The sequence below is a fragment of the Euphorbia lathyris genome, chromosome 6, assembly GCF_963576675.1.
Source record: "Euphorbia lathyris chromosome 6, ddEupLath1.1, whole genome shotgun sequence".
NCBI lineage: Eukaryota > Viridiplantae > Streptophyta > Magnoliopsida > Malpighiales > Euphorbiaceae > Euphorbia > Euphorbia lathyris.
This window is the reverse complement of record NC_088915.1, coordinates 48,113,564-48,132,331: the sequence shown is the minus strand read 5'-3', so window position 1 is coordinate 48,132,331 and position 18,768 is coordinate 48,113,564. Positions and strand designations below refer to the sequence as shown.

At 35.2% G+C, this 18,768-nt stretch overlaps 2 protein-coding genes across 2 annotated transcripts; one reads left to right on the top strand and one right to left on the bottom strand.

The window, feature by feature from the left end:
* Positions 1-4,444: 4,444 nt before the first annotated feature.
* On the top strand, positions 4,445-9,712 carry LOC136232851 (peptidyl serine alpha-galactosyltransferase). Its single transcript, XM_066022293.1, has 8 exons — positions 4,445-5,033; positions 5,543-5,713; positions 6,121-6,364; positions 6,456-6,656; positions 6,992-7,464; positions 7,918-8,082; positions 8,273-8,516; positions 8,723-9,712. The coding sequence occupies exons 1-8, from the start codon at positions 4,741-4,743 to the stop codon at positions 9,398-9,400; spliced, it is 2,469 nt and encodes an 822-aa protein (XP_065878365.1). The 5' UTR covers positions 4,445-4,740; the 3' UTR covers positions 9,401-9,712.
* Positions 9,713-10,039: 327 nt separating this feature from the next.
* Positions 10,040-14,106, bottom strand: LOC136234092 (DEAD-box ATP-dependent RNA helicase 17). The gene is made up of 10 exons (XM_066023856.1): positions 13,879-14,106; positions 13,724-13,796; positions 13,519-13,628; positions 13,213-13,356; positions 12,653-12,761; positions 12,201-12,559; positions 12,052-12,125; positions 11,154-11,458; positions 10,796-11,042; positions 10,040-10,499 (listed from the first exon to the last, which is right to left on the bottom strand). The coding sequence occupies exons 1-10, from the start codon at positions 14,009-14,011 to the stop codon at positions 10,245-10,247; spliced, it is 1,809 nt and encodes a 602-aa protein (XP_065879928.1). The 5' UTR covers positions 14,012-14,106; the 3' UTR covers positions 10,040-10,244.
* Between the last annotated feature and the right edge of the window lie 4,662 nt (positions 14,107-18,768).

Below are 18,768 nucleotides of genomic sequence, written 5' to 3'. Positions count from 1 at the left end.
TGATTGTAGGTACTGTGTTGAATAGAGGGAATACTTGTAAGGTTGATGGTAATGGAATGCTTGGTTTGACTAAGCTGTGGCCATTGTATTTTTTTTGCAATTTAGGTGTTTGTGTAAATGCCTCAATGAATTGTAATGGAATTCAATATTTGTGAATTTGTTTATGGAATTTATTGTGAATGGTGAATGTTTGTGAAATGGTTACTATTTTTGTAAATGTGAATGTTTATGACCAAAGGCTTATATTTATGAAATGGTTATAAATTTGATTGTGAATGGTTATGGTTTGTGTGAATGTTTATGACCAAAGGATTTACATCGAATGTAGTTGCTAAAATGCCTAAAGACTTTACACCAAATACAATTGACATACTCTTTAAAGTTGGCTAAAATGATTACAACAAACACAGTTGCTAAAATGCCTAAAGGCTTTACACTAAAAACAGTTGCCAAAATACCTAAAATTATTACAGCAAACATAGTTGCCATACTCTTTAAACCAAACACAGTTTCCATAATCTTTAAACCAAACACAGTTGGCTAAAATAATTACAACAAACATAGTTGTCAAAATGATATTGAAACCAAATGAATCCAAAAAATCCATTGTCATAAGATTAATAAAGTTTCCAAAATGGTATAACATCCATACAAAATATAGAGCGTAATAGGCATAACAGTCATCCATAAGAAATTTAGAGCTCAAAATGGTATAACACCCCCTACAGAGTTTAAAGTTCACTAATTTTAGTTTCATTTATCTAAGTTTCCACTAAAATCCCTATGTCTCCTTGCTGATTCCTCTAAAACAGAAGTCCTTCTTAGGCGAGTGAATGCAATTGTCCCTATTCAGCAGTTGTATTCACTCTCTTCCTAGTTGCTGAAACTATTGTTGTAGCATAACTTAGGTTGGCAATGGTACTTCTCGTTGGCATTGTAGTTCTACCTCCTCTCCTACCTCTAGTTCCATTGGTTGCATTTGGTGGCATTGGTTGCATTTGTGGCATTTGATTTCCTAGGCATGCCACCTCTTCTTGGTGGATCCAACTGCAAAGAATAAATGCAAATATAAATTCATATATACTAAAAATAGAAATTCAAATAACAAGGTATGAGCTTAGAGTTAATTACCTAAACATTGATACCACTCTGCCTGCTAGTTGCTCTGCGTTTTCTTCTTCCCATAGGGTTTCACTAGTAACCCATACTTTGCAACCCTTCACAATATGCCCTGGCTATTGACACTTCCCACACTTAATAACCCCATCCATTTTTTATATCCTATAAAGGTTAGTTGGCTCATCAGGGCCCATAATTCTTCTTTTTCTTGGCTTGTCAATAAGTTTCTTAATATACCATGCTTAATATGAGGGAATCCTTTTGTTTCCCACTCCTCTTGTGATGGAACATGTCTGAGTCATGCTTTTCTTTTAAAAAGAACTTGTCCATATATTGCTCTGGCCTTTCTCTATTGGCAGTTATGCTTCCACTGCATATTTGCATGGAGTGCTAGAAAATTTCCATAATCTATAAATGCAGATCAGTGCCTTAAGATCAACAATAACACTTTAGTCATAACAGACAACTTCATATAGTTTATGACTTGCTGGCATACAAAAACAACTTCTACTGGCAATTTTTAACTTTTCTAACAAACCTTGGTACTTTGGGAAAATTTCTCCTATGTAATTGCTCATACCAGTGTATTTGATATACTACCTCTTCATCATGGCCTTCCTAATCCATTATAGTAAACTCAATATTGGAAAATCCCTAGCAGACAAGATATATTTGTTAAAAGATCACAAATGTTATTTTGGAGTGCATCTGATTTAGTTCTAAGGTTGGAGTGATGTCTTTACCATGTTTTGAGTTAGGTTTCATCACCCAATTGAATCCTTCTTAGTCAAATGCCTTAAACTTCTCCATCTTATGTGCCCACACTTTCACTGTCCCTGATGCAGCTGCTTTCCAAAGGTAGGTTTTGTATTCAATCCCCTTAAACCTCTTATGTTCTCATAGATGTTCTTGATACAGAATCTATATTCAACATTTGGCATCAAATTTTTAAATGATTCCACCAATTCCTACAAAATACACATATGCATATAAATGTATATTGTATAAGAATAATAAATGTATAATAATGACACTATGAACTAACCTTTTTTCGGTCTGATATGAAGACCCACCCAGTTTCTATCAAATTGTGCCAAAACCATCTTGTAACAGTGCAGGAACCAAGATCATGACTCCTTGCATTCAACATCTATAATAGCTATGGCTAGTGGAAACATGTTCTCATTACTATCTCTACCAATTGCACACAAAAGTTTCCCACCCAACATACCTTTGAAGTGGCAACCATCTAGGCAAGCTATTAGTCTAAGGCCTAAGAAGTAACCCTGTTTCTGAGATGCAACCCTATAGTACATACATTCTCCTCCATATGCACACTAACATCAGACTGTACATTATCAACATTATCATCTACATCTTGGGGCTCATCACCTACATCATACTGGAAAAGTATTGTCTGCCCATCACAAACAACAAGATGTTTAGCTTGGGGCTTATAATATATGTCCCAAGTGCCCCATTTCTTATTCGTGTGCTCTAGAATTGCCACAATATTATCATCTACTATTCTTCATAACTTCATTCACCTCTCAAACCAATCATATGAAACCAAATCCTACACCCATTAGTGTACCCTGACGTTCTATAATACCCAGCTAGTTTAAAGTAGGATAAGTAGTCCTTATCTGTGGCGGTTTCGAATACTTGACCATCTACGTACTTCATAGAATCATCGAAAGAAGACCATTTCCCACCATGAGTGAAGATTTAGATTCACAATTGCAGGATTTATGACGGTAACATTGTCATTCCCCATTCAGCCATCTTATTCAATTTAACAGTACATGCCAAAACCAGCAATACCCTATCAAGCAAATCATACCCCATCACGTTACTGTTGCATGCAATAACAAAATAAACTTAACCCTGATACACATAGTTCATCAACAAAAATGAAAACACACAAACACAATCGAAAACCCGATCTGAATAGAAAGGACACGAAAATTGTAAGATATCTTAACACGCTTTACATACCTTGGCTGACACGCTATGTCTTAACACGAACTTCTACTCTTCGAAATTTTTCTCACCGTTTCAAATCCGTGACTTGAAAACAATATGAACTTGTGACCAATACTTTAATTTGTGGATTTATTTCAATTCCTTGATTTTTGTAGGATTTGATGATTATTCGAGAGTGAAAGAGATAAATGTTGTACATCCTAACGTCAATTATATTTTTCTATATGATTTTGGAGGACAAATGATCAACTTATAGGTCTTCCAATCTTTTGAGACTAATACACACTTTGTCACGTCATCCCAATCAAGAAACTAACAAATTTTCCTTGATTTATATAAAGCAGAAAGGCAAAAAGCATCATGAGACCCTTGATCTTTCATTGTTTGGTGTATTAAGCCTTTGATCTTTTATTTAGACAGATTAAGTCCCTGATCTTTCATCATTTGGTGCATTAGGCCCTCGATATTTCATTTAGACACATTGAGCCATTGATCTTTCATATATGGGTGTATTAGGCCCTTCCGTAAATCAATTAATATATAGGTTTATCAAGGGCATGTTTGGTTAGGTTTATATAACTGCAGCGTTTCGCATTTTCTCTAGACACTGCAACATTTTGGAGCTTTTCACGAAAAGCTCTTTTCATGAACAGTTGTTTGTAGTTACTTGTTATTGATAAAATTACCCTTCTTATTTCCACAAAATGTGCTTCAATTTTAACATTATTTTTATTATTAGAACATAATTATCGAAAAACAAGGTTTTGTTGTGTTCAATAAATTTTTTATTTTTTATTTAAATTATTTTTATTAATTTGTATAATATATTTTTTATTTTAAAATTTGTTATTTTTAGAACATCATTTTTTGTCACACCAAACATGCCCTTAATAAACCTATATATTAATTGATTTATGGAAGGATCTAATACACCCATATATGAAAGATCAAAGGCTCAATGTGTCTAAATGAAAGATCGAGGGTTTAATGCACCAAATAGTGAAAGATCAATGGTTCAATGTGTCTAAAGAAAAGATCAATGGCTTAATACACCAAACAATGAAAGATCAAGGGTCTCATGATGCTTTTTGCCAAGCAGAAAAGCTCATCATTTTTCAAGCACCAATTTAACAGAAAAAGTCAAATCACATGGTTTTCTTGGATATTTGTTTAGTAATTTAATACACTACATATTAGCACACCAATGAAATGGGCCCCAATTAAAAAGTAATAATAAGAAAAACCATGAAACGAAACGCAGTGTCGTTTGAAGTGTCCCTGTCTGTCGCCGGGCGCCAACGAGTACAGAAGAAAAGAACTTGAGATTCATCTTTGATTATTCAATCCAGAGAATCGATCTAAGACATATACGGGTTGACTATTTTTCTTTAATTACCTGATTATTATTTATTACCCAAACTGTCAAATTATTATTTAAAACTCTAAAGAACTTCGCTGTCAGTAAGCATTTCATGGCTACCATCCCTTACCTACCCAATATAGTATTACATATTCAGTGCAAAAGAGGTTAATAAATTTCCAATTTTTGACTTTCTTTTATTCCTTTTCATGTCAATGAAATTGAGATCTTCAGTAGGAAGGAACCCATTTCGAATCCGGCCTTGAATTGGAGCTATGACGGTTGAATTCATGGTTCTGATCTTGGTTTTGTTGGGGTTATGGATTGATGGTGGATTGGGTGAGCAGGCACCTTACAGGATCCATACTTTGTTTTCAGTGGAATGCCAGAATTACTTCGATTGGCAAACGGTGGGACTCATGCGTAGCTTCAAGAAATCTGGACAACCCGGCCCAATTACCCGACTCCTAAGCTGTACAGAGGAGGAGATGAACAAGTACAGAGGAATGCATTTGGCTCCTACTCTTCAAGTTCCCTCTATGAGCAGACACCCTAAAACTGCTGACTGGTCAGTCTCTTTCATACTTTAGCAATCCAAGTTAAGGTTGAGGTTCTTTTGGTTGAGTGAGATTTTAATTTCTTTCTATCTTGTATTCAATGCTTAATTGAGGTATCAAACTATGAGCTTTGGATTTGGGGATTTAGTTTAGGTACCTCATTGGATGTTGCATAACAATTTCTGTTATTCCGTTTCCCTTCTTTTGCCTGATACATACAGCATTTCTTTTGTTGCAATAAAAGGTACAAGAAGGTTCGGATGTGATTTCATTTAGTTGTGCAGACTCCTAAATGAATAATGTAATGGAAGTTCATGTCATGAAACATGATTGTACAATTTTGAGTGTTACAAAAATGTCTTTAACTTGAAATAATTCGTACCAGTAGTCCTCGAGTGTCTAATTATATAATTCTTACATCATTGTTGAAAGCACTGCTCACTTAGTGCTTATGAGGTTTTGTTTTTCCTGTTTATCTTTTCCTTAGGAAAACTGAAGTGCTATTATTGATATTGTGCAGGTACCCTGCAATAAACAAACCCGCTGGAGTTGTACACTGGCTAGAACATAGTAAAGATGCACAAAATGTTGATTGGGTTGTCATTCTGGATGCTGATATGATTATTCGAGGTCCAATCATACCTTGGGAACTTGGTGCAGAGAAAGGGAAGGCTGTTGCAGCTTATTATGGGTACTCACAGTTATTTCCAAACTGAATTTCTTTTTGTTCTAACAAAGAGCTTTTATTATGGAGTTCTTTAAAAATAATTACCAAGTAAGTTTTGCAGAACTGGATTGGATTGTTTTTGAATGGCTGACCTATTGTTCGTGCTTGACATTGACATGAGTAATTCATAATATTTAAGTATATAGCACTAAAACTTGGTGACTAGAAGCAGAGAACAACAAAACTTGAAAAGGAGTCCTAATTTGACTTCTGCACGATGCATTAGGATCTTCCTTTTTCAGATATTAATAAATTGAAATATTTTATCATATTTGGGATGATGAATACGACTTTCCTTTGAGCTTTTGCATTGTTAGTTTCTTATGGATGATCCAATTAGTGATTGCAATAAATAATTAATTTCTAATCAGGTACTTGGTTGGATGTGACAATATTCTGGCGCGGTTACACACTAAACACCCTGAACTCTGTGACAAGGTTGGAGGGCTTTTAGCCATGCATATAGATGATCTTCGAGCATTAGCACCCGTGTGGCTCTCAAAAACAGAAGAAGTGCGAGAAGATAAAGCTCACTGGGCAACTAATATAACTGGTGACATCTATGGGAAAGGATGGATAAGTGAGATGTATGGCTACTCATTTGGTGCAGCAGAAGTGAGTTTGTTTCTTGTTCCAGATACTATTATTATCTTTTCCCTGGTCTCGAATGCATTGTTGTTTATTTTTTGTTGTGTTCATTTTTCAGGTCGGACTTCGGCACAAGATTAATGATGACTTGATGATCTACCCGGGCTATATTCCACGAGAAGGTGTTCAGCCTATTCTCCTTCACTATGGCTTACCATTTAGGGTGGGAAATTGGTCTTTCTCTAAGTTGGATCACCATGAGGATGATATTGTTTATGACTGTAATCGGCTCTTTCCTGAGCCTCCTTACCCTAGACAGGTATGCTGATAAAGATGTAAACTGACGTATTTCGCGTTAATATTTTTATTCAAAATGCCCTTGCTCAGTGTTTCCAAAAGCATTTGTTTTACATTTCCTTGTGTTGTTTTCAGCTATTAACATCTATCTGTTAAAGCCACATATCAGAAAGCCAATGAGGCCCTAACTAGATAGTACAACATGTGTGCTGAGTTTTCATTTCGTTTTTAGAGTACAGCTCTTTCCTAAGCCAAAATGTTTAAGCTTTTATAATTTCTAATTTTCTCCTTTAGGAGTCAGTTTTGTATGAGTAATACTAAAGCTATTCTTATTACCTATGATCTTTCATTTTGTAGGTAAAAGTGATGGAATCTGATCCAAACAAAAAGCGATCCATATTTTTAAGTATAGAGTGTATGAACACTTTGAATGAAGGTCTGTTATTACAGCATGCTGCAAACGGATGCTCTAAGCCAAAATGGTCAAAATACTTGAGCTTTTTAAAGAGCAAAACTTTTGCTGAATTAACTCGGCCCAAACTTCTCAAGCCGTCCAGTATAAAACTTGAGGCTGCAAAGGAGCAGCAGATAATTGATGAACTTGATACACAACATCCAAAAATCCACACTGTATTTTCCACAGAATGTACCCGTTATTTTGATTGGCAAACTGTAGGCCTTATGCATAGTTTCCAGCTAAGTGGTCAGCCTGGAAACATCACACGGCTTCTAAGTTGTACAGATGAAGATTTGAAGCAGTATAAAGGCCATGATTTGGCTCCTACTCATTATGTTCCTTCTATGAGCCGGCATCCACTAACAGGCGACTGGTAATTTTGTTAGTTTTATTTATATTTCATTTCCCTTCAGGATTGTTGGCTAATTTTGGTTAATTCTGTTCCTGGTAGCTTACCATTGTGGTGTATGTCCTCACTCGTCTTTGATTGGCTATGTGAACCGCTGTTTTAAACAAAATGTCAAGGAATTTCATGGAAGAACCATCTGAGGAACTAGTTTTGGTTGACAGGCATTTTATCGTACAAAACCTTTTTTTTTTCGGAAATAACACTCTATCCAATTCCAGCCCAAAAAAGTTTGGTACTTTTTGAGCAAGGAATTACAAGGGGTTAACCACATTTGAACATTTTCTCTTAATATAGCAGAGTGAAATATCAACCAATCCTCTTTTAATAATAAACCAATGTAGCCCACCATGATAATTCCTAAGGATATTAAGTGATTTCAGGGAATACAGTTCTAAAATATGGCTTCCTTCATTCCAGGTATCCAGCAATTAATAAACCAGCTGCGGTCCTTCATTGGCTTAATCATGCAAATATAGATGCCGAGTATATAGTTATTCTTGATGCCGATATGATCTTGAGAGGTCCAATCACACCATGGGAGTTCAAAGCAGCACGTGGCCGTCCAGTTTCAACTCCCTATGAGTAAGATGAAGGCATCTTTCCCATTCATTTAACTTTAAGCATGATATGGTTAATTGGTTGTTTATTTATGATTTATGTTGTTGTTCTTCTCGCGTGTAGGAACATCTGTATGTTTCTCTAAATGTGCACTTGCAGTTAAATAAAATAAAACTATATTTCTGATCGAATTTTATAATCTATGAAATCCCAGCTACCTTATTGGTTGTGACAATGAGCTTGCGGAACTGCACACGAGTCATCCTGATGCTTGTGACAAGGTTGGGGGTGTAATCATTATGCATATAGAAGATCTGAAAGAATTTGCTATGCTATGGTTGCATAAAACCGAGGAGGTCCGGGCTGATAAAGCTCATTATGCCACAAATATTACCGGAGATATATATTCATCTGGATGGATTAGTGAGATGTATGGTTACTCTTTTGGTGCTGCAGAGGTAATATCATTTGCCAGAGATTCCTTTCTTTCTGTACCTTAATGGTGCATTATAACACACCAACTGATGCAAATATTATTCATAACTTCGTGGAAGTTGCAAACCTACTCTACTCTTATAGGGAACATTTTTTATAAATCTCTTCAAAAGAATAGAAGAAACATTATCTATTGCTTCTTCTTCATTTCTGTTCTTTGTAAATGCAGCTGGAACTTCGACATCTCATAAGCAGGGAAATATTGATATACCCAGGATACATACCCGAGACTGGTGTCAAGTACAGGGTTTTCCATTATGGGCTAGAATTTAAAGTTGGGAACTGGAGCTTTGATAAGGCCGACTGGAGAGAGACGGACATTGTCAATGAATGCTGGGCTAAGTTTCCAGAACCACCAGATCCTTCAACTCTTGATCGTACTGACGAGGACAACTTACAGAGGGATCTACTTAGCATAGAATGTGGGAAAACGTTGAATGAAGCGCTATTCCTGCATCATAAGAAGAGAAATTGTCCTGATACTAGATTGTTATCCAACTTGAACTCTGATGCATCAACTAACACTGTAAGATCAAGGAAATTTGGCAAGATTGACCTTAGTAAGGAAGTAAGAAGCAACCCTGTGCCAGTAAAGCAGTCTCAGGAAACAGCTCAGGCTGATAAATCAGAGACACCAGACAGGCACTTAGGTTCTTTGAAGTTCTGGGTTATATTGTTATGGGCATTATCTGGTTTCGGATTCGTGGTATTCATTTTCACTGTTTTTTGGGGTCGTAAATTCAAGGGAGCTAAGGGGAAAGGTTATAGAAACAAGAGAAGATTACCATATTCTGGATTCCTAGATATGAATGGGCGCGAAAGGCGCAATGCTGAATCATCTTTGTAATGATTAACTGTAGAAGAATGAAGACAAGTATTTATAAAGGATTGAACCACTTCATAGCATCATGGAATGCCGCAAGGTAAACCTAAGGTCAGATACAGGAAAGCAGAGTAGGATATTTTCACAGAAGAAGAGACGACAACCAACAGAAAATTCATTGTTGCAACTTGGACTTGTCCCTATCTTTCGCTTTCAATTCAATGTAACAGAAGAAAATATGAGCTTAAAGACATTTTTTTCACTGATCTATATAGGGTTGCTGAATCTTGCATGTGTAAAACCTATTAATGCCAGATCTCATTTTTGCTGCATCAACCATATTTTCTTCATTTTCTTTCTCTCTCTGTTTTTTTATGTTGCTACAGTGTTTTTGTTCTAACCCATTTTATTATTTCATCTCTCCAAACGCAAGATTCCTTTCAAATGATAATATTATATAATAAAACATACAATAATTATACTTATATAAAAAAGTAAACAAAAAATAAGAAAACAATAATAAATTATTATTTGATGTTGCATCAAATTTGATGGAGAAAAACCGTATTTATCAAAAATACAGTTTGATGATGGTTAGAAAGCCAACCATCATCAAATTTCCTTCCCAACATCAATTTGATGTTGGGTTGGAGATGGTACCAATTCACATATAACTTGTCATGTTATTCAGTTAAAAGTAATAATAAATATGTTCACTGCAAATGAACTATGCCCCTTGCTGAATATGCCACTAACTAAATTACAACAGAGAATGGAAAAGAAACCAAAATCTACTCTCCTTGATATATCCATATACAACAGACAGAGTCATTCATCATCGAACATCCCAGAATTAGATATCTGAATTTCAAGGTCCGTTTTTAGTGGAGATCCCCCTCTTCTTTGACAGTCCCTTTTGCTTTTGTTCGCTCTTTCTCTTCTTTAATTGTTTTTGGAATGATTTTCCTACTAAGGATGGCTGTTGCTTTAAGGCGAAGCTTTTGGCAACATGCCCCAAGTGAAGTTTCTGAACCATAAATATCCTTTTCAGCTCACCACGATGTGCAGTGTATGCACGCACCCAAGAGACGAATGCATTTTGAGCCAGTTTATTCATGTTGGGCTGACCAAAGATAGAAAAAACACCTTATCAAAAGTTGAAGCACATACCAAACCAAATTCATCCTTAACAAAATATAATTTATCTTACTGGCAGTTTAAAGAGCTTCTTCCAATGTATTAAAATTCATGTTCTAATGTTAATTGATAAGGAAAAGCATATCGATTGTCAATAACACTACTAAACACTAATATTGTAAAATGCAAGAATGAAAATGGCGTAAACTGCATGTCACCAACGAAGGAGCAGTGTTAGTAAATAAGTACCAAAACTCAAAATCAAATATTTGGATTCCGTACCTGTCCAGCAATGAAGGACTCAAGTGCCTTTTGCAAATATAACAGCCACGGATGCAGATCTAACGAAACAAATTTCTTGCTATGGTGCATCTGTCCATACAATGGGAAACTATCCAACACTTTGAGGATTGGATATTCTGTTAATGAAACACCATGTTTCTCCAAGTCTTGTAGATAATCTGCCTCAATTGGCTGTAGAAATAGCAAAGCATCCCCCCTCTCGCCCAATCGAGCAGTCCTGCCAACCCTGCATTAGCTTATAGTCAAATCAACCTGCAATTTGTTGATGTCTAAGCATGCATGCACAATTGAACATCTGAGTACACATACACAGAAAATTATGCAAGGAAAATCAAACCTGTGAACATATTCAGTAGCCTCTCCCGGAGAATCATACTGTATAATGCATCTAACTTCTGGAAAATCTAACCCTCTAGCAGAAATATCTGTAGACAAAAGAAGAGCCAATTTCTCAGTTTTGAAGGCCTGGAATGTGTTTCGCCGATCTTCCTGCTTCATATTCCCATGCAACTGAAAAGTTTTGCATCTCATGAACATTGCTCTGGCCTCTGCTTCGGATTGTGAATCAGATGACATGCGGAACTGACTTAATAAGTAATAGTGAAAATCTACTGCATCACATGTTGAAAAGAACACCACAATCTGTAAATTGAGTATGTGAGTTAGAGCAATCTGGAAGTTTAACAATGTCAATAGTCTGACATGAACAGACATGATTAATAGCATAGCCTAATCACATACAGATCCGCATAAGGTAGGCCATAATTCAAAGGCAAAGTCAGTGAATGATTAAAAATTGGCAACACGTTTTTAAACCTCTGAACTTACTAGTTTATTCTATTGAGCCTTGCAGTCATGACAATATTCCATCAAACCTTCGGCCTTTCAAATTTGAGTCTATTGTGCCTATTTCTAACTCAGCTAAAAAGCGTGTTTTACATGAGCCATCAAAGGCATGTCACGGCATAGTACATCTTAAGTTAAGCCCATAAACTTTACTGCTTTAATTTTATTAAGTCTCTCAACTACAAAAACTGTTCCAACTAAGCCCTTCAACTTTTAACAGCATTAAGCTTTTAACTTATTAAATAATTAAATCTGTTAGAAAAGATCATGAAAGGTTTAACTGTTTTAGTGTGAAACGTAATGAGCTTAGTAGAACAATTTTAAAGTTGAGTGGCCAATAACACAAACTTGTAAACTTAAGAGGATAAAAATTTGAAATGTGACCATACCTTTTGGGAAGCTCGTCTGTCAAAAAGATGTTTTAAAACAGAAAGAAGTACTGCAAGCCGTGACCCACAAGGCACTGCACAGAAATCAACCAGGATTAAGTAGGATTCACACAAACAGCTGAAAAGGTTCAAAAAGGCATATTTTATACCTTTCGCATATTGCTGAACCAACTGAGACGGAACTTTATAATCTCCAGTTGCAGAGTGTTTTACTTTGCTGACATTTTCTAGTTCATTGTCCATGTCAGATTCTACAGATTCACTATTTTCAGGCAACAGATTTGGCTGCATCTTATTGTGATCGAGACCAATCATAACAGGGTTTTCTAAACTCATTTTAGCAAGATGATTTACTTTTTCATTTAAGGTTGCTGATAATAGCAGATTTTGCCTCTGATGACTATAAGTACTTGAAATTTGATTTTCCTTGCCAACAGATCCAGATAGTCGAGATCCCAAAAGATCCAGTATGCCCTCTATTTCCTTGCCAAATCCTAATTCCAAAATCCTGAAAATGATATTCAGCTAAAGTTAAGAAAAGCATTATTACTACATATCTTCCACAAAAGATAGCAACCTGACTTTACATCATAAATCCTACCTATCTGCTTCATCAAAGATTATCCATCGTAGATTTATGTGCACAAATGATGATGTATTTTTTAAGTGATCCAAAAGGCGTCCAGGAGTTGCAACAAGAATAGATATACCTGACATGAGAGGCATAAAAATTTCTTAGAGCTCATTTGAGAAAAGGATTTTGCTTGCAGATTTTTAATTCAAAGTAATTGAGTAACTAAGTCATATGATTTTTTTTCCTCCATTGTTGCATGAAAAAGAAATAAGTTGAGGTGATAACCACCCTAACTCAATCAAAAGAAAAACAAGTACAGGAAGTTTAAAAATGGAATTGAGTCAAGTAACAATGCATTGTCAATTTGTCATCTTTAAGGTATTGTAAAGAGAAAAGAACTAAAAATATTCAAGGAACATTGTGTGGTGCAACCAATATATGCACTAATTTTTGGGAAAGCTAAAAGTTTTTAGTTCATTAAATTGCAACAACCCAAGCCTTATATCAAATCTTATTAGGAAAAGCACTCTAACTTACATATATTTTCTAGCCAAAGACAAGAGAACAGAGATATCAAATTATCCTACCCTTACGCAGCCGAGCTTTCTCCTTTGACCTGCTCTCACCACCCATAACATAACCCGGAACAATCCAGTGGAAACGGTGCAATAACTTCTGCAGAATCTCATAGACCTGTAAGCACAACTCACGCGTTGGCACAAGGACCAACGCTATCACCAAGATATTAATTAACAAAAGCAATTAGATCATACTAGCAACAACAGGGAAATTATAGACAGGTAATCTGTTCGAAATAAATTCAACATGCAGAAATGCTGACACCAAAAAGGGAATAGAATGCAAACGCAAAACTCAGAAAAAAAAGGACATACCAAAAGTTCCATGAATACGCTCAACTTTAGGACTGTAACTCTGCAAGTGATGGATAATTGGAGCTAGATAGGCCACAGTTTTTCCAGTGCCAGTAGCCGCATTAACAAGTCTAAGATTGTTTCCCATTAAGAAGAAACAAAAGGAAGCAATTTTATTTATATATAAAACAATCAGCAATACAATTCAAGGAACAAAAAAGGATACAAATGACGGCCGGAAAGAGCAACAGGAATAGCTTGAGCCTGTACCAGTGTTGGAGCTTCAAATCCCATTCTCTCTGTTTACACAAATAATCAGTTTTCCTAATTTTAGTAATTCAAAATTCTCATAGGTAGAGCAAAAGATATAAAGAGAGAGACCTCGGAGCAGGTCACATAGGGTGGGGTGGAGGCCGAGGCTGGAGAAAGAACAAGATGCAAATATTTCAGAATCCTTGTAAGTTTCCTTCTCATCTTCACGCTCGCTTTTCATCTTCTTCTTCTTCGCATCCATGACCTTCCTTCTTTTTTCGTTCTCAGTAAATTGAAGATGGATCTTCAGGGTTTTGCTGTTCTAAATTTCTGCAATTAGGGTTTATCAGTACAAACGACGACGTGTTTGGCATTGTTAAGTTTAAGCAGCTGCTCTTTCAATTTGCCCAAGCGACATGTCGCATGGAGTAGTGTCCCCCGCTTAGGGATGATGAGAGACTACCCGTCTGTACAAAAGGGTATGGGACTTGTATGAGATCAAAACATTAGGGCCCTGTTTGGTAAAGAGCGCTTTGGGATAAAAAGAGCGGTTTTGACCAACTTTAGCGGTTTGACCACTGAAACCGCTTATTGGAGTGTTTGGTGGAGAGAGGTTTGGGAGAGAGTTTTGGGATGAAAACGCTAATTTAGAAAAAGCTCTTAAAAGGAGTTTTTTCAATTAGCGTTTTGCAATATTAAAATTAATGGACTTCTTTAACCCTAATAGATAGACTCCCTCTTCTCCTGCGTCAAAATTAATGCCCTTATTTGTCTTTTTGCACAAACCGCTATTATCAATCAGTTTTGCAATATTAAAATTAATGGACTTCTTTAACCCTAATAGATAGACTCCCTCTTCTCCTGCGTCAAAATTAATGCCCTTATTTGTCTTTTTGCACAAACCGCTATTATGAATCAGCTAATTTTTACCAAACAGGTCTACACAAACAACTAGTCAAATCAGCTAACGTAATCAGCTAACAGCTAACAACTAATGTAATCAGCTAACAGCTAATTCCCAAACAGGGTCTACATGTTAGGATAATGGGACGGGTATGAGAATACCCCTAGAGTACCCGTTATCTGTCATAACTTTTTTATATATTAATAAATATCATTGTTTTTTAAGATGTAAGACTTGAGATTTGAACCCTAACCTTTTGTTTTTCAACCATTAAGTCATAACGCTAAGCTATTTTATTTTTACTAATTAAGTTTCAATTTGTTCAATTTTTGGATAGATGATTTATTAAATTTATACTTTGTTAAATTTGTAATATTTTTTGTTTTATTTATTGATTATTAACGGGTAAGGGTACCCGCGGGTACCCACCAATTAAATAGGACGGGTATGGGATGCAAAAAATATACCCGTTATGGTAATGGGACGGATACGGATAATTAAAAAATAAAAGGGTAAGGGTTTGGGATCGACATTACCCGCGGGTACTCTACCCGTTGCCATCCCTAGTCCCGCTTTACTCAAGGGTCAAAGTCAAATATGATTTTAATTTTACTGTTCACCTAGACCGCCTAGGCCTCGTCTATACGTTTGAAATCCAAAATTCGTCTAAATTTTTTCCGATCAGTATCTGTTGTCGTTTTTTGGCCACTAGACAATTTTTAACCATCTGGACTCCGCTTAGGTCGTTTAGACGTTGTTTAAACCGCATAGGCGCCGCTTAAGTGAAAAACATTTTTTTATTATTAATTTTTTCTGGTTTTATTATAATTCACTTTTGAACATTATCGCATGATTATTCGTCAATGTATTTATTATTTTCGAATCTTTTTGTTTAATTCCATTCTCTACTTATTTTAATGATATGATTTAAGACTTTAAGATCATGTTTGGTACGTCGTAATTAGTGTTGTAATGGAATGTTTATTACCATGTTTGGTTGTCATATCATTTTTATCGTAATGGAATCACAAATACTTCACTTATTTTTCCTTGCAAATTTATGTAATGGACATTACGAACAAAATATGTATGAATTCTCATTACGACCAACTTTTTTTTTTTTTACTAATGGCGAAATACGAAAAAACAACATAAAAACTGAAAAAATATGAAAAGAAGAAAAACATGAAAAACCTGAAAACGAAAAAAATGCAAAAAAGAAAAAACGTGCAAAATCGGAAAACGAGAAAAATATGAAAAAACATGAAAAACACAAAAAAAAAAAAGATAAAAACATGAAAAATGAGAAAAGACAAAAAAGACAAAAAAAATGAGGAAAACAATAAAAAACGGAAAAAAAACAAGAAAAACGGAAAAAGATAAAAAAAACGGAAAAATTTGGAAAAATGGAAAAAAAGGAAAACAAAAAAATGTGAAAAGCGAAAAAAAAAATCAAGAAAAAAACGAAAAACATGAAAATTGCATTTAACTAAATAAACATACATATTATTGATAATTGCGCTTTATCAATTTTATTAAAATTTATCAACTAAACATGATAATGAAATCATTATTCCATTCTATTACATTACGCATTTGATTATATTACAACATTGATTATATTACATTACATTACAACGTACCAAACGGACTCTAATGACGTCGTTTAATAACTTTTGGTGAATTATATTAGGCTTAATACATCAATTACCTCTGAACTTGTCTAAAAAGCTTTATTGACCCCTCAACTTACATGGTATCTTATTAGCCCTATAAATTTACTTAAAGTCCCTAAATCTATAAAAACGACATAAAGATGCACAAAACAGAAATTTAATTTGTTTTAAAAACTTAGAATCACGAATTATACCATTATTTTTTTAGTTTTTTTTATAGATTTAAACAAATTGCAATGTATATCACTTTAAACAAGTTCAAAGGGAAAATGAAACATTGTAAGCAAGTTCACAAGTAAATTCAGGTGGCTGATAGATTATTTTAAGCAAATTTATGAGGCTAATGAGACATTATGTAAGTTCAGAAAGTTAATCAAAATTTTTGAACAAGTTCATGAGACCTAATAAGCCAATATATTACTTGTGAATATTACATTTTATTTATTGAAGTTGCTTCAATAATATTATTTTTGAAATGTTGATATTTATACATTTTTAAAAATATGAGATATATATCACAAATATGTGTCTTTTCATTATTAAATAATTTTATATTATTATTTTTAAATGGTATAATAAATATTTTAATTGAATTTATATAATAATTTTATTAATCACAAATAAAAAAAATATAAATTTGATTAATCCTTAATTAGTTTTCAATTAATCTCTCGTTACTCTTTGAGGACCATATCCATCTGATGAGTCACTAAGGTTTTTACAACCTTACATCTATCTAATGCATAGAATTAATTTACGTGTGGCGAAATAAATAAGTGGATTCCTAAATACCGTCCCTTTTAGACTTTTTGCCTTTCTCATTTTTTTCTAACAAAAGTTCTCATTCTTTCTCCAATTTCTTCCAAAAGGACAAACCCGAACAACAATCATGGCGGGAAATCACGATAAAGGAAAATGACTAATGTTCCCAAAAGTATGTTTTTGGCAAAATTTTAATCGAAAATACGAGTTCCATTTCCGGATTTGGAGACGGCAATCGTTCATCCGCCGCCTAGGCGGATGAACATCATGCATGCCCTTTGGGCGGGCGGGATATACACCCGCCTACCTTTTGGGCGGGCGAGATAATCACCCGCCCGCCCAAAAGGCATACATGTGATTTTCCCACCCCCTTTTATGGGAGGCCAAAATTAATTTTTTTGTTATATTTTTGGTCGGCCTCCTTTTGGGGGGGCCCAAAATAGGAAAAAATCCTATACCGAGTTATCGAAGTATCCAATTGTTGTTTTGACGTTAAATTTGTATCTATCCATCATTAATTAACGTAAGTATTGAAATTGATAGTAAATAAGAACGAAACTCAATTAGACAAATTACTAATCGGATTAGAGTAAATAATAATAGAAATGCTTAGAGTTTAGGAACGAATTTCAATTAGAGTAAATAACAACTGACGTTATTCGATTGGTTTATCATTTTTCAAACTTCTGACATTGGAGGTAGTTTCAGACAACAACAGACTATCAGACGTGGTATCAGTGCCTCTGCTCGGAGTAGATCTATTCATAGGCTGGGCCGGGCCAAACTCGTGCCGGGTCTAATCGGGCTTTACATATAATTATTTTGTCCAAGCCCAACCCAGTCCATTTATATTTATATCGGGCTCGGGCTGGGCTGGGATAGACTATAAAAAGTAATTCCCAAGCCCGACCTGGCCCGTCCATCTAATATGTTGATATTATAAAAAAAAATCTAACGTATTTATTATTAGTCTTTATTGATACTTTTTTTTTTGTTAGAGTGCACCACCTAATTATGTTATTAGCTAAGACACATTATTATTAATTTATTCTTAGTTTGTAATTTTCTATTTTTTTTATCCATTACTCTAATATACTACACATAATTAAAAAAAAATATATATAGTTAAAAATATTATAAAATCAGACCGGGCCGGGCTCATTTGGGATTTTGAGACGAATCCCAAGTCCAGCCCATTTATGTGCGGGCTTGGACCGTGCCGAGCCAAACATCAAATATGAATGTCCAAGTCCATCCCATGAATGATGGGCCTAGGTGGGTTGGGCGGGCCAATGGGCTCATAAACAGGTCTAGCTCGGAGGAGTCGAGACACAGAGAGGCTGATGGCGGACGCACAAAGGGCGCATGAGGCACATCGTCAGCACATTAAAGATGTTGAGGAGGATGATGTCTCCATGGACGTGGATGGCTCAGATCATCCCGCAGCTGATAGGATCCCACTTCGTCAGGTGACGAAGGGGAGAGGCAGTCATTTTGTTGATGTTGAGTCGTCATCCGATAAATAATTTACATTCTTGTTTTATTTTGTTATTAGTTTACTTTGGTTATTATTATAACATTTCAATCGTTTAAATGTTATATGTGTAATTTCAGGGAGCATCAAACGCTCCAAGGATGCTGCAGATGAGGATTGGGTAGTGACGGAGCAGGTCCCCA

What these genes read in the sequence shown, in the direction of transcription:
- LOC136232851 (XM_066022293.1), top strand. Translation starts at nt 4,741, where the DNA reads ATGACGGTTGAATTCATGGTTCTGATCTTGGTTTTGTTGGGGTTATGG. An exon ending in CACCCTAAAACTGCTGACTG is followed by an intron (nt 5,034 to 5,542) that starts GTCAGTCTCTTT and finishes GATATTGTGCAG; the next exon opens with GTACCCTGCAATAAACAAAC. An exon ending in CCAGTTTCAACTCCCTATGA is followed by an intron (nt 8,083 to 8,272) that starts GTAAGATGAAGG and finishes ATGAAATCCCAG; the next exon opens with CTACCTTATTGGTTGTGACA.
- LOC136234092 (XM_066023856.1), bottom strand. Translation starts at nt 14,011, where the DNA reads ATGGATGCGAAGAAGAAGAAGATGAAAAGCGAGCGTGAAGATGAGAAG. An exon ending in ATCTTTGATGAAGCAGATAG is followed by an intron (nt 12,560 to 12,652) that starts GTAGGATTTATG and finishes TATCATTTTCAG; the next exon opens with GATTTTGGAATTAGGATTTG. An exon ending in ACAGACGAGCTTCCCAAAAG is followed by an intron (nt 11,459 to 12,051) that starts GTATGGTCACAT and finishes CTCAATTTACAG; the next exon opens with ATTGTGGTGTTCTTTTCAAC.